This window comes from Otolemur garnettii, unplaced genomic scaffold (assembly GCF_000181295.1).
Source record: "Otolemur garnettii isolate 467f Iridium unplaced genomic scaffold, OtoGar3 scaffold00211, whole genome shotgun sequence".
NCBI classification, from domain to species: domain Eukaryota; kingdom Metazoa; phylum Chordata; class Mammalia; order Primates; family Galagidae; genus Otolemur; species Otolemur garnettii.
Window position 1 is genome coordinate 1,080,542 of NW_003852606.1, and position 13,139 is coordinate 1,093,680.

Consider the following 13,139-nt stretch of genomic DNA (forward strand, 5'->3'; position numbering starts at 1 on the left):
GGACTGCTTGAGCTCAGGAGTTTAAGACCAGCCTGAGCAAGACTGAGACCCTGTCACTGCTAAAACTAGCTGGGTGTGGGCAGTGCCTGTGGCTCACTGGGTAGGGCGCCAGCTCCATATACCGAGGGTGGCGGGTTCAAGTGTGGCCCCCACCAAACTGCAACAAAAAAGTAGCTGGGCATTGTAGCGGGCACCCGTAGTCCCAGCTACTCAGGAGGCTGAGGCAAGAGAATCACCTAAGCCCAAGAACTGAAGGTAGCTATGAGCTTTGATGCCACGGCACTCTACTGAGGGCAATAAAGTGAGACTCTGTCTCTACAAAAAAAAAAAAAACAACACTAGCTGGGCATGGTGGTGGGCAACTGTAGTCCCAGCTACTCAGAAGGCTGAGGCAAAAGAATTGCTTAAGCCCAGGAGTTTGAGGTTGCTGTGAGCTATGACACTATAGTACTCTACCCAGGATCACAGAGTGAGACTGTCTGTCACACACACACACAAAAAGAACTCTGGGCTCAGGCAGTTTGAGACTTAATTCAGACTCTCCACTCCAGAGCAAGAGACTTGACTGCTTTGAGCCTGTCAAGTCTAAGACAGTCTCCTCTTTCTAACCACTGCCAGAGCTGGTGTGAGGCACACAGGCCAGTTCAGAGAAAGTACTCAGGGAATTAGCTACCATTATTACTGTCCTTATGGTTAATTAGGGTGGATAGACAAGCTAGCAAGAAGGAAAAGTCTCTTTGAGTTTTGCTGTCCAATAAAACATTACAGTGATGGAAATATATTTGTATTGTCCAGTATGGAAGCCACTAGTCACAAGGGGGTTTTGGGAACTCAAATGAGGTGAGGGCAACCAGGAAAGTGAGTCTTCCATTTTATGCACTTTACTTAAATTTAAATTGAAATATCCACATGTGGCTAATGGCTACATACTGGACAGCACAGCCTTAGAGTGCTGAAGAGCAGTTGATGCCAGCCACCTTCTATTCCAGAATGACTGAGCATCCTGAGGGGATAGACTCCCCTGTCTGGGCCTGTCCCATGCTGAATGCTGAGGGTAAGGGGTAGGGGTGCTCTTCCAGCCCCTACTTGGAAAAAGGAGAAACACAAACAGAACCACAGGGATATTCCCAGACAGTCTCCTGGTTGTTGTGCAAAGGGCTTTAGGTAAGGGGAGGTGGTGGGGCTGTTAGGTTTGGGGGGAGGGATGGGTAGAGGGTCTCTTTCTCATCTCTGACTAGGTTCCTGGGCCCCCAGATCTGATTACCTTCATTGAAGGAGGCGGACACTCACCACGCTATACCCTCTGGTTCTGCATTGGGGAGCGGTGGCCCCAGGACCAGCCATGGACCAAGCGGCTTGTTATGGTCAAGGTACCTGTGGTCCTGGGCCCCTGGGCCCCTGGGGCTGATGAGGTAGCTCAAAGAAAAGAGGTAGCTTCCTAAAACTACAACTCCCCCAAGCCCCTATAGTGTCTCTGCAATTAGCACTTCCTTACCCCCAGGAGCTTCTGGATGACCTTCCCATGGCCCTACCCCCAAACCTGGTTTGAACTATGAGAGTATGTGGAAGTTGGTGGGACTACAGGTCCTCACAGCCTCTGTGAGGAAATGCAGCTCCCAGGAGTCCAGATTACAAGCTGCTTAACCCTGACTTCTAGGAACCCTTCCGGCTTCCTCAGTCCTAGGAACAGCTCTCTGGCCTCCCTTGTTTGTGAATATAGGGGAAACTTCAACTCCCAGCAGACGTTGGCCTATGGTTCATCCTAGGTGACAGGAAGGGTTGCTGGGAGTTATAGTCTCAGCCCCTGCCTCCTCCCATGGACAAACAGTGGTTGGGTGTTTTTCCTGACATGTTTTCTCCTGCAGGTTGTCCCCACGTGCCTCAGAGCCCTGCTAGACATGGCCCGGTCAGGGGGGGCATCCTCACTTGAGAACACCGTGGACCTGCACATTTCCAACAGTCAGCCACTCTCCCTCACCCCCGACCAATACAAGGCCTGCCTACAGGACCTGGTTGAGGACATGGATTTCCAGGTCTTTGGGGATGCCTAAGCACTTGGTCTGGTCCTCATAGGTGCAGGCCCCTAACACCACCTCGACCAATAAACTGGTTCCTGGTCACCACTTGTGTGAGTCTGCTGTTGGGTGTCCCCAGGTCAGCATTGACCGACACTAGCTATTAGTCCTGCCTGGGGGTTATCAGTGTACAAATCTGTACAGCTACCAACAACTCAGGTGGCCAGTGCAAGGGCACCCAGCAGTGCAAGGAACAGCTGAGTCTAATTACCTCCTTAGTCTTCCCAGGAACCTGACAGGAAGGTGGCAGTTCACCCCTATTTTAAGACCAACAGACGCTGAGGTACAAAGGTCACAGAGTGGAGAACCTAGAGACCTGTTAGAAGTCCAATGTGGCTGGGCATGGTGGCTCACGCCTGTAATCCCAGCACTGTGGGAGGCTGAGGAGGGAGAATCACTGGAGCTCAGGAGTTTGAGACTCGCCTGAGCGAAACTGAAACCCCAACTCATGAAAAAAATGGAAAAACTCAGCCAGGCGCCATGGCAAGCACTTGTAATCCCAGCAGCTTCTGGAGGCTGAGGCAGCGGGATGCCCACAAGCCAGGAGTCTGAGGTTGCAGTGAACTACCAAGCCACTGCACTCTGCTCAGGGGCACAAGGTGGGACTCTGTCTCGACCAAAAAAAAAAAAAAAAAAAAAAAGGAAAGAAAAAATAAGCAACAAAATAAAATTTAAATAAATAAATAAAATTAGAAAAAAAAAAAAGAAGTCCAATGTGATTGGGCGATGCTTGTGGCTCAATGAGTAGGGCACTGGCCCTATATACCGAGGGTGGCAGGTTTGAACCTGACCCTGGCCAAATTGCAACTGCAACAAAAAAATAGCTAGGTGTTCTGGTGGGCGCCTGTAGTCCCAGCTACTTGGGAAGCTGAGGCAAGAGAATAACCTAAGCCCAGGAGTTGGAAGTTAATATGAGCTGTGACACCACGGCACTCTACTGAAGGCAATAAAGTGAGCCTCTGTCTCTTAAAAAAAAAAAAGTCTGATGTGATTCCCAGTTTGCCAACCCTTTGTGGGGGGGGCCTGAGCCCCTGTCTTATCTGTGAACAGATTGAGAATGTCTCTTCTCCCAGGCCTTTGGCTCTCTCTGTGTGAAGGCAGGATGGGGCATCTGTAAAGGGGCTCTGCAGCAACTCCTAAAGCCCAGGAAACTTGCCTGCCCCAGTAACCCTGAATACTTCCGCCTCTCACTGGGCCTCAGTTCTGGGTGATGAGACTGACAGCACCTAGGTGCCCTGAGCTTGAAAGACACTGAGCAGGTACAACCTGGGACCTTCTTGTCACCACTATTGGTCAGCAACACCAGATCCCATTCTCAGTGTCTCATCTGCCAGTATCTGGGTTAATCCTCACCATAACACCCACTTTTCAGATCAGAAAACCCAAGGCCAAGAGAGGTCAGTAAAGTCACCTGAAAACTCAGTCTGGTCCCCTGCTTCCCACTGTTAGACTTGGCTAGACCTGGTTGTCCTTCCCTTTTTCCCAAACATGTCTCTGAAAAGAAAGGGCTAAAATTATGGGGTAACATTTCATGAAATCTTTAATGAAACTGGGCAGAGGAGCACAAACAAGGGAGGGGCATGGGGCTAGGCTTGGGGGCAAGAGAGATGGCATGGGACTGGGTGGGGCAAGGGGCTCTCCTCTTCCCTGCAGCAACCCTCCCCCAATCATCCCACTGATGGGGGAGGGAAGTAGGGAGGTGGAGCCATAAATATGTCCAGAATTTCAAAGAGGCAAGGGTGGAAGGGGTGACCAGAGCTCTCAGAGAGGGGGCAGGGGTAAGCCTGGGCCACCCTTATCAGGGGGCCCTGGTTCCTTGGGTGGCCGTGGGGGCCCTGGAGGGTCCCCTGGCTTGCGGCCGTGCTTGCGAAAGTAGCGGTAGCGCTGGACGTAGGCCCGCACCAGGTTGCTCACCTTCACTGGGTTGATCTCCCCGCTTTTGCTGTGGCAGATCTAGGGGCCAGGGGCAGCTGGAGTTACTGTCAGCCTTCTGGGGCTCCCTTCAGCCTGGATTGCTGACAGCTGAGGACTGGCATGGGCCACTCCCCCAATGCACAGGCCAATGTCCCCATTTGCGCCCCCCCCCCTTGATGACAGGCCAGTGGAAGAAGTCTAGATGGCCCCTAAAGAAATCTTATCACCTTCCTTGCCTCCCAGACGGACTCTGCATCCCCATCTCCACATCTGCGTACATCTGTGTGTATATGTCCATTTCACCCTCTCTCTATTCTGTCTGCCCTCATCTCTGTCCCCCTCTGTGCCCACCTTGTGGACGGCCTTCCTCAGGATGTCCTTGTACTCCTCCTTGGTGATGTCCTTTTTCTGGTAGTACGGCTTGATGGCCAGCTTCACCTCCTCCACCGCCCGCTCCTGTGTGTGCAGCTTCTTCAGATACTGGTGGGGTGGTGACAGGGTGGGAAGAAGAGACAGGAGGGGCCAGATGAGCAGACATGGAACCTCTGGGCTCCACTCTTCTCTGCCTATCAACTTAGCCTCTTTGACCATCCAGTTACTCCAAGAGGTAAAGTCCTACTTAGGTTCTGCCCTATACTTCCCTTCCTGCAGTCACCTGGGACCACAGGCCATGCTTGGTCCTCTGAACATGTGTCCCCTGCCCTCATCAAGTTCAAGTTGGTCTGGTGAGGAGACAGAAATTAGCCAGGCAATTATGACTTTTTAACCAGCTCTACAGGGCTTATTCTGATTGCAGCAGGAAAATCTCACAAGGTTTTGTAGTGGGGGAGTGAAAAGACTGCTCTGGCTACTCAGTGGAAGCCAGGAGTGGGAGCTGAGATCTAGGGCACGTTTGCATTGGAATGCCAGTCTTCCATTCCATGCTGTTGACTCTTTGGATCAGCAACCCAACCTCAAGGCGGGAACTAAAACAATGCACATGGAGGACACAGCACGGGCTGGGCACAAAGCAAGGACAGTCAAGAGGAGGTGGCCAGGCACAAAGGCTCATGCCTGTAATCCCAGCATACAGGAGGACTGCTTGAGGCCACGAGTTTGAGACCAGCCTGAGCAAGAGTAAGACTCAGTCTCTACTAAAAATACAAAAACTAGCCAGGCATTGTGGTGGGTGCCTGTAGGCCTAGCTACTAGAGAGGCTGAGGCAAGACGATCCATTGAGCCCAAGAATTTGAAGTTGCTGTGAGCTACAACACGACGACACTCTACTCAGGGCAACAAGAGTCAAAAAAAACAAGATAAGCTGTTGCCTACACCCCAGGGCCAAGGGAAGAGGGAAGCAGGTAAACTGAGAACTGAGAAGGGAAGAGGATCAAGGCCACCATGATGAGAATACACAGTGTCTGATGAGCTACTGTCAGTGCAGCTCTTCTGCCAGGAGAGCCACTGGCCACCCTGGAGGGATTCCTTAGGCTTGTATGGCCTGACAGGAAGTAGATTTCTAAAGAGAGACAGCAAAGAATGGGTTGCTCCCCAGTACCCATCTCAGATGTGGCAGCAGAGGACAAAGGACACAGAACAGACCAGGGTAGACTGACCAGCAGAGCAGGGGGCCTGCTGCTGGTCAAGGGGTCTTTCATGTTGCCCTCTTGCAGCACATGGTATGTGCCATGGACAAGTGACCAGCTCAGCTGTAAACCCAACTTCATGGCTCATTTCCTTGGGTTTATCCAGTTCTCCCTCTGGCATCACACCCAACATCTGTGCGAGTGGGCAACACCATCATCTGACTACAGACTGTTGGACAGTAACAAAAGGCATCTAAACCTGACCAAGAGGAAAACAGGTCCCAGAGGCCCAGGAGCAGAAGCTGACTGAGTAGTTTAATGAACAACTGTATTCATTTCTTTGTCTAAGAACAGGTTCTCAGGCGGTGCCTGTGGCTCAAAGGACTAGGGCACTGGCCCCATATGTCGGAGGTGGTGGGTTCAAACCCAGCCCCAGCCAAAAACTGCAAAAACAAAAAAGAACAGGTTCTCAGCTTTTCTTTTGAAAACCACCTCAGCTCAGGCAGCGCCTGTGGCTCAAAGGAGTAGGGTGCCAGCCCCATATACCGGAGGTGGTGGGTTCAAAGCCGGCCCTGGCCAAAAAAAAAAAAAAACACCTCAGCTTTCACAGAGGAAGAAATGCAGGGGTAGACTATGGTGGGGTGTGTATGTGGGGGTCCATATGCACACACACATGATTTTCCTTTTTTTTTTTGAGACAAAGTTTCAGTCAATTACCTTGGACTTGAGCGCTATAGTGTCACAGCAACCTCAAAATCTGGAGCTAAAGTGATCCTCCCACCTCAGCCTCCCAAAATGCTGGAATTACAGGCATGAGACACCATGCCCGGCCTGATTTTCCTTAAACCTGCCCAACCCCCATTTCCCATTCATCAACTCTAGTGGAAGTCATTCCTTACAATTTAATCACTTCAGTCTCTTAAGTCCCAACTGCTTGCCTCAGTCTCTGCCATTACCCTCAGGCCCCTGCATCTTGGTTACTGTCCATGTTTTCTATTAAACTGTTACCATCAACCAATGTTTTCCAAGGCCATCTTACCTTGTCTGTGTCCCCACGTCCCTCCGAGCTGCTGCTGCCCTCTCTCTTGTCAGATGTGGCAGCCAGCCCAGTGGGGGTGGGAGGAGTAGAGCCACAGCCCCCCAGAGGGAGGCTGCCAGGAAGCAGATAGCTGGAGGGGCCAGGGGGCAGACCCAGAGAGGTGGGTACAGGAGCAGGGGTCACCCCCAAACTTGAGGGTGGCTTCCTGTGGCTGAGGATCTGAGGAAAGAAGGTAAAGAGGGGATGAGCAAAGGGAGGAAGAGGGTAAGAGGAAATAGGCACCTCCTCTTCCCAGCCTGACTTCCCAACAGTCCTGGGCAGCAGGCTGCTCCTCTGGCTGGAACCTTGCCCCCCTTCTCAGAGAACAGCTCCTGTCCTAACTGAAACGGACCAAAGAAGAGGCTACAAGGACTCTTTCTGGGAGAACCCCACCTGGTTGGTGGCCTGGATTAACTCCTGGGCTTTTGCCCGGCTTGCCAGGTTGGCTTCTTCCATTTTGAAGAGAAGTGCAGTCACTGCAGGAAGTGGAGAAGTGACAACATTGAGATTAGGAGGAGGTGACAGGAGAGGAGACGATAAACCTCACCTAGTTACAGGCTACTGTCTCCACTCTGAGTCCCAGGACAGGCCCCAGGCCTCACACTCAGAACTGGGAAAAGAGGGCCTCAGCCAATGAAAGAAACATCCCACACCTCAAATGTTCTTAGAACTCAAGGTATGTGTATTCTGGGGTGATGTTGGCCAGGGACACTCGGTGATGAGATGGTGGCAGGAATGAGATTCTATCTGCTAACTCCCTCGTAGCCAGCCTCAGCCTCTCTCCAACCCTGTGATGTCTGGTAGAGGTTACTAGCATCCCCTAAGTAACCTGCTCAGGTTTACTCCTTCTGGTGACCCAATGGTAATCCAGTCCAAGAAAGACTTCAGAACCCAGCCTACCCCTCCAGTCTGTGCTAGTGGCCACCTGCTCCTGTTAGTCTCAATCTCTCCCAGTATACCCAGACACTTAGAAGCCTTTGGGACAGACCCTGACTAGCCCTCCCCGTCTGTAATGCTATGTACCTACCCCTTCTCAGACATCCCTACTGCCTGCACGTCTGTACCCATCAATGCCCATCCTGCCCTGTCTACCCCAGCACCCTTCTCCCCTGGGGGACACTTACAGGCCAGGACGCCACTGGTGGTGCAGTCCACACCAGCTGGCAGGTTCCAGGGCATGGGTGGGGGCAGTGTGGGCAGCTGGGAGACCCGGGGAGCTGGCCCATCCTCTGTCCCCGAGTCGCCAGCTGTGGACCCTGCACTGGGGGCAGTGCTTGGGGCAGCTGCAGCTGTGCTGGTGGCTGTGGTGGTGGCAGGCTGCTGTTCCTCCTCCTCTTCCTCTTCCTCCTCTTCTTCCTCCTCCTCCTCCTCCTCCTCTGCTCCACCTCGGACCCCAGCCTCCTCAGTGGCCTCCTCAGGCAGGAAGGAGACTTCAGGGGTCTTACAGCTGCTGTCCACAGTCTGAGAGTCCGGAGTGAGTGCAGGAGGTGGAGGAGCTGCCTTAGGGGGTGGGGTGCTAGGGACCTTGGCTGCCCGCTCCTCCCCAGACCAGGAGGTCTCCTCAGCCCCCTTGGCTCCTGCTGCCTGGCTGCAGCTATCTGCCTTGGACTTCTTCAGTGACACAGGGCCACCACTAACCCCACTGCTGCCTCCACTGCGGATCTTTTTCCTGGTCTTAGACGGCTTGGTCTTTCCCTTGGTCCCCTTGGTTTTCTTGGCCCCCGTCTTGGCCTTCACCTTGGTCTTTTTGGGCTTGGTGCTGCCCGGAGCTGCTTTGGCCACCTCAGCAGGGGCCCGTTCATCAGGTTTTAGGAAAGGGGAACGGCTCTCACGGTCACGGCTGAATTTGACACCGATGGAGCCCAGGCCAGCAGATGCAGTATCCTTGGCTGGGGTGGTGCTGCTGACACCCTCACGGATCAGCACTGCCACCTTGGACTGCAGCTTCACCTTCCGCGAGGAACATGAGGATGATGAGGATGAGGAGCCTGAGCCGCTGCTGACTGGTGGCTTTGGCGGGGGCCCTGAGGAAGGTGCCAACTCCTTGGGGGGACGGGCCTTCTTGGATGACCTGTCCCTGTCCCTATCTCTGTCCCTGTCCCGATCCCTGTCCCCCCCATCCAGCGCCTTTCGACGAGACCCCTTCTCCCTGGAAGAGGAAGAAGAGGAAGCAGCCCCAGAACGGCGACGGTCCTTCTCACTACTCTTACCACCCCTTTCCTCACCACTTAGTCCCTCCGAGTCATATAGGACCTCTCGCTTGGGTGATGAGGTTGGGGCCGGAGAAGGTCCACGGGGGTCAGTCTTGTCAAGCCGGCCCACTGTGATGGTCCTCTTGATAGCAAAAAGATCGTGGTCCGTAAGGTCTTGGATGGAGGGCGGCACAGCCCCCCGGCGGCGGCCATCACGCTCGCTGCCCAGGGAGGTGGAGCCAGATGGCTGCTGGGCCGGCAAGGGGGCCTTCTCGCCACCGTCCCCAGACCGCTTTTCGCCCCGGGACCGTGACCTCTTTTTCTTCTTCTTGCTGCTGCCACCATCCCGGTGTTTGCCCCGGTGCCGCTCGCGCCTTGAGGATGATGACGAGGAAGTGGCAGGAGGAGGAGAAGCTGAGCGCCGTCGCCGACGCCGCTTCTCCCGGGACCGTGAGCGGCGGCTGCTCCCGCGGCGGCGGTCTGTGCTCCGCGAGCGGTGGCGGGCAGAGCGGGACCGGGACCGGGACCGGCGGCGTGTGGACGACGAGGCATGGGAGCCCGGCTTGCGGTCCCGCGAGCGGTGCTTCTTGGAGTCCCAAGGTGAGGTTGGGGCTGGAGGGGTGGGCTGGGTGCCCGAGGACGATGAGGCGGCCTCCTTGGCCTCACCGCCACCGCTCCGTTTGCGCTCACGCCTGGACTTCTTGCGGGTAGGCGGCCCCGCAGAGGCTGCAGCAGCCACCGGGGTGGGGGCGGGGGCCGGGGAAGGTGAGCGCTGACGGTAACGCTCCCGCCGCTGGGTCAGGATCTTGCGGCGCAGGTCCAGGCCGCCCCAGCGTGTGTCTGCAGAGGGTGGTGCGGGGGCTGGCTCCCCGAGGTCCACCTGTAGGGCCCCTTCGCCATCCGACTCCGCGTGCAGAGAGAGGAAGTCATCCCCCTCAGGGGCCCGGGGAGCAGGAGGCTGGGGCAAGGGCTGGGCCGCTGGAGTGGCTGAGGATGTGGGAGGAGGTCGGGCAGCCCGGCTGGCCCGGAAGAGGGAGAGCCCCACCCTGGGCTCCTCCTCAGGTTGGACGATCTCTCCCTCCTCAATTTCCGAGTCGGCAGGCGGCAGAAGGGGCAGTGGGAGAGTGGTTCCACCAGCTGTCACTACCTCCACCGAGACCTTGCCTTCCCGACAGGCCTCTGCCTCAGGCCCCACCACAAAGACACGGCGGCGGGTGGCTCCATCAGCCCGTGTGGAGTCCGCCTGGGGTGGTGTTGCAGGGGCTGGAGCTGGCTGTGGGGGCTGGGGGTCCGGGCGGGGGCTTTCATCACCTGGGAAGTCCTGGCTCAGGCTGTTGTCATCATAGATGCCAGCCAGGGTCTCTGAGATACGGCTGATGCTTTGAGAGAGGCCTTCCTCTTCCTCCTCATCTTCCTCTTCTTCCTCTTCTTCCTCCTCTTCCTCTTCCTCCGGTGAGGGAGTCCCCGCTGATGAGCTGGGGTTGGAGCCAGTGGGCTCAAAGGGGTCGTACTTTTGCTCCGGAGCAGGTGGTGGGGAATAGGCCTCATCAGTGGGATGGAAGGGGTCATAGATGTCAAATCTGGGTGCAGGAGGGGCAGGGGGCGCAGGGGGTGGTGGAGGTGGAGGAGGGGAAGGGGAAGATGAAGAAGGAGAAGGGGAAGGTGAAGAGGATGCTGAGGAGGGGGCAGGGTGTGGGGCAGGGCCCCCATCTCCTGTGCCCAAGGTGAGGTGGCGGGCACAGGTGGGTCGAGAAGAGTGAGATTGTGGAGAAACTGCAAAGCAACAGAGACACCAGGTCAAGGCATACTCCTCCCTCCCTGGCAATCAGCTTGCCAGCTCTCCCAGCTTCTGCATAGATTCCTCTGAGTGCCTTACATATGGCAATCTGACAGGTGCGCCCAACAACTACACACCACTGAGAAGTCTGCCCCTCAGGTCATTGATGGAACCTAGGACAGAGAGCTAGAGTATCCTCCCCAAGAGCACACAGACAATGGGGAGCAGTTGGGGTACAAACGTAGCCAACATGGCCCCTGAACCTGGACTCCCATATCCTGAGACACAAACTGACCCCACCCTGGGCAACCCACTCTAACCCTGAAGCCTAGGCACCACCTTGATGGTGACAGCGATGTTACCACAGAAAAAACAGATATGGGCAGGAGAAATGGTGCCTAAGTTCACCTCCAATGCCAAAGCCAGCTCTGGCCTACTGTACCAGCTGCCTCTTGTGGGAGTTTATCCCACTTTTGTTTTTTTGGTTTTTTTTTGAGACAGAGCCTCAAGCTGTCCCCCTGGGTAGAGTGCCATGGCTTCACTGCTCACAGCAACCTCCAACTCCTGGGCTCAAGCGAGTCTCCTGCCTCAGCCTCCCAAGTAGCTGGGACCACAGGTGCCCGCCACAGCGCCCAGCTATTTTTTGGTTGCAGCCATTATTGCTTGTTTGGCGGGTCCGGGCTGGATTCGAACTTGCCACCTTAGGTGTATGTGGTTGGCACCTTAGAGTTTATCCCACTTTTAAAGGGAAGAATGTTAGGCTGAGGTAAAAAATCCAGTCCAGAGAGTGGCAGAGGTCACCCCAAGCTCTTCCGTCTGTGATGAGCTCTCACCCAAGGGGCTACACGTACTAGGATTTCAGAGACACCAGTGACGAACAGAAGCGATGACAAGGGTTTGCTCCTCCCTACAGGCCAGGCATGGTGCTTCATAGTTACCTGCTTTCCCAGGACCTCACTGTACTTTGCCAAGCATGGATTAATCAGTCACACAAGGGGAACCAGCTGACCAAGGCTGCACCAAGGGTCAGGGGCTGGGCCAGGGCTCAGACACAGATCCTCTGCAAGGATACTGGCACAGTTGAGTGAGGACAGCACCAGGGAAGCAAAGGGCTCATGAAGGCAGCTCCACGGCCACCCCCTGATTCAGCTGACAGGTTCCAGACCTCACTGTAATGTGACCTTCTGCCTCAACTGCCTCCTCATTTATAAAATAGGAATTCGGGTGGTGCCTGTGGCTCAGTGAGTAGGGTGCCGGCCCCATATACTGGTGTGTTCGAAACTGGCCCTGGCCAAACTGCAACAAAAATAGCCAGGCATTGTAGCAGGTGCCTATAGTCCCAGCTACTTGGGAGGCTGAGGCAAGAGAATCGCCTAAGCCCAAGAGATGGAGGTTGCTATGAGCTGTGACGCCACAGCACTCTACCAAGGGCAACAAAGTGACATTCTGTCTCAAAAAAATAATAATAAAATAAAATAGGAGTTAGTTCATTCATTTGATACATTTTTCTTAATCACCTATTTTGTGCCAGGCTGTCTAGGGAACTATGAATAGAAAACAGTAAGCAAAACAGACAAGAATCCCTGCCTTCAAGAAGCTCACATTCATGAGGGGCAGGGCATGGTGGGTCACTTCTATAATCCTAGCACTCTGGGAGGCTGAAGGGGGCAGATTGCTTGAGCGCAGGAGTTCAAGACCAGCCTGAGCAAGAGTGAGATCCTGTCTCTAAAAATAGCTGAGTGTTATGGCAGGTACAGTCCCAGCTACTTGGGAGACTGAGGCAAGAGGATCACTTGAACCCAAGAGTTTGAGGTTGCTGTGAGCTATGATGCCATAGCACTCTACCCAGGGCAACAAAGTAAGACTCTTGTCACAAAATTAAAAGAGGCAGACTACACCTTGTCCCTAGGTCCTAGTGAGCATAAGCTCTTCCTACCCTTCTTATTATCACCTTAAGCATAAAAGTTCATAAAAGTTCTTCCTACCCTTCTTATTACCATTTCTTAAGCATAAAAGTTGCAGACTGGAGTTGTCAGCAAATGGGAGATGTTGCTCTTTATATAATCTTTCTACAGGATAATATTGTGTGTATCCTTTTTCCTAAATTCTTTTTTTTTTGAGACAGAGCCTCAAGCTGTTGCCCTAGGTAGAATGACGTACCATCACAGCTCACAGCAACCTCCAACTCCTGGACTTAAGCAATTCTCTTGCCTCAGCTTCCCAAGTAGATAGGACTACAGACACCCTCTACAATGCCTGGCTCTTTTTTGGTTGTAGTTGTTGGGAGGCCCGGGCTGGATTCAAACCTGCTAGCTCTGGTGCCTTAGCTGCTTGAGCTACAGGTACAGAGCCCTTTTTCCTAAATTCTTAATATTTCCTGAAGGAAAGAGACAAAAAATCACCTGAAATAAGAAAACAAAACATAACCTCAAAATCTCCCTTAAAACAACTAATCAGGGCTCGGCGCCTATAGCTCAACCGGCTAAGGCGCCAGCCACGTACACCTAAGGTGGCGGGTTCGAATCCCCAGCCCGGACC

At 54.2% G+C, this 13,139-nt stretch overlaps 2 protein-coding genes across 8 annotated transcripts in view; one reads left to right on the top strand and one right to left on the bottom strand.

The window, feature by feature from the left end:
* Positions 1-2,120, top strand: part of IRF3 (interferon regulatory factor 3) — a 5,914-nt gene extending 3,794 nt beyond the window's left edge. Inside the window, exons 6-7 of one of the 3 annotated variants that reach the window (XR_001161781.1) lie at positions 1,239-1,370; positions 1,866-1,949. Coding sequence is in view for 2 of the 3 variants with exons in the window: in XM_012812543.1 (XP_012667997.1) it covers positions 1,255-1,370; positions 1,866-2,051 (302 nt within the window). In the remaining variant the exon portion in view is untranslated. Of the gene's footprint in view, positions 1-1,238; positions 1,371-1,865 lie in introns of all 3 variants that reach the window. The other 2 variants (XM_012812543.1, XM_003801543.2) reach the window with 2 other exon arrangements.
* Positions 2,121-3,597: 1,477 nt separating this feature from the next.
* Positions 3,598-13,139, bottom strand: part of SCAF1 (SR-related CTD associated factor 1) — a 17,385-nt gene continuing 7,843 nt past the window's right edge. For all 5 annotated transcript variants that reach the window (XM_023507911.1, XM_023507912.1, XM_023507910.1 and 2 more), the window contains 5 exons: positions 7,757-10,597; positions 7,026-7,108; positions 6,594-6,812; positions 4,341-4,469; positions 3,598-4,028 (listed from right to left, as the gene is read on the bottom strand). In XM_023507911.1, coding sequence (XP_023363679.1) covers positions 3,837-4,028; positions 4,341-4,469; positions 6,594-6,812; positions 7,026-7,108; positions 7,757-10,597 — 3,464 coding nt within the window. In that variant the 3' untranslated portion in view covers positions 3,598-3,836. The remainder of the gene's footprint in view (positions 4,029-4,340; positions 4,470-6,593; positions 6,813-7,025; positions 7,109-7,756; positions 10,598-13,139) is intronic.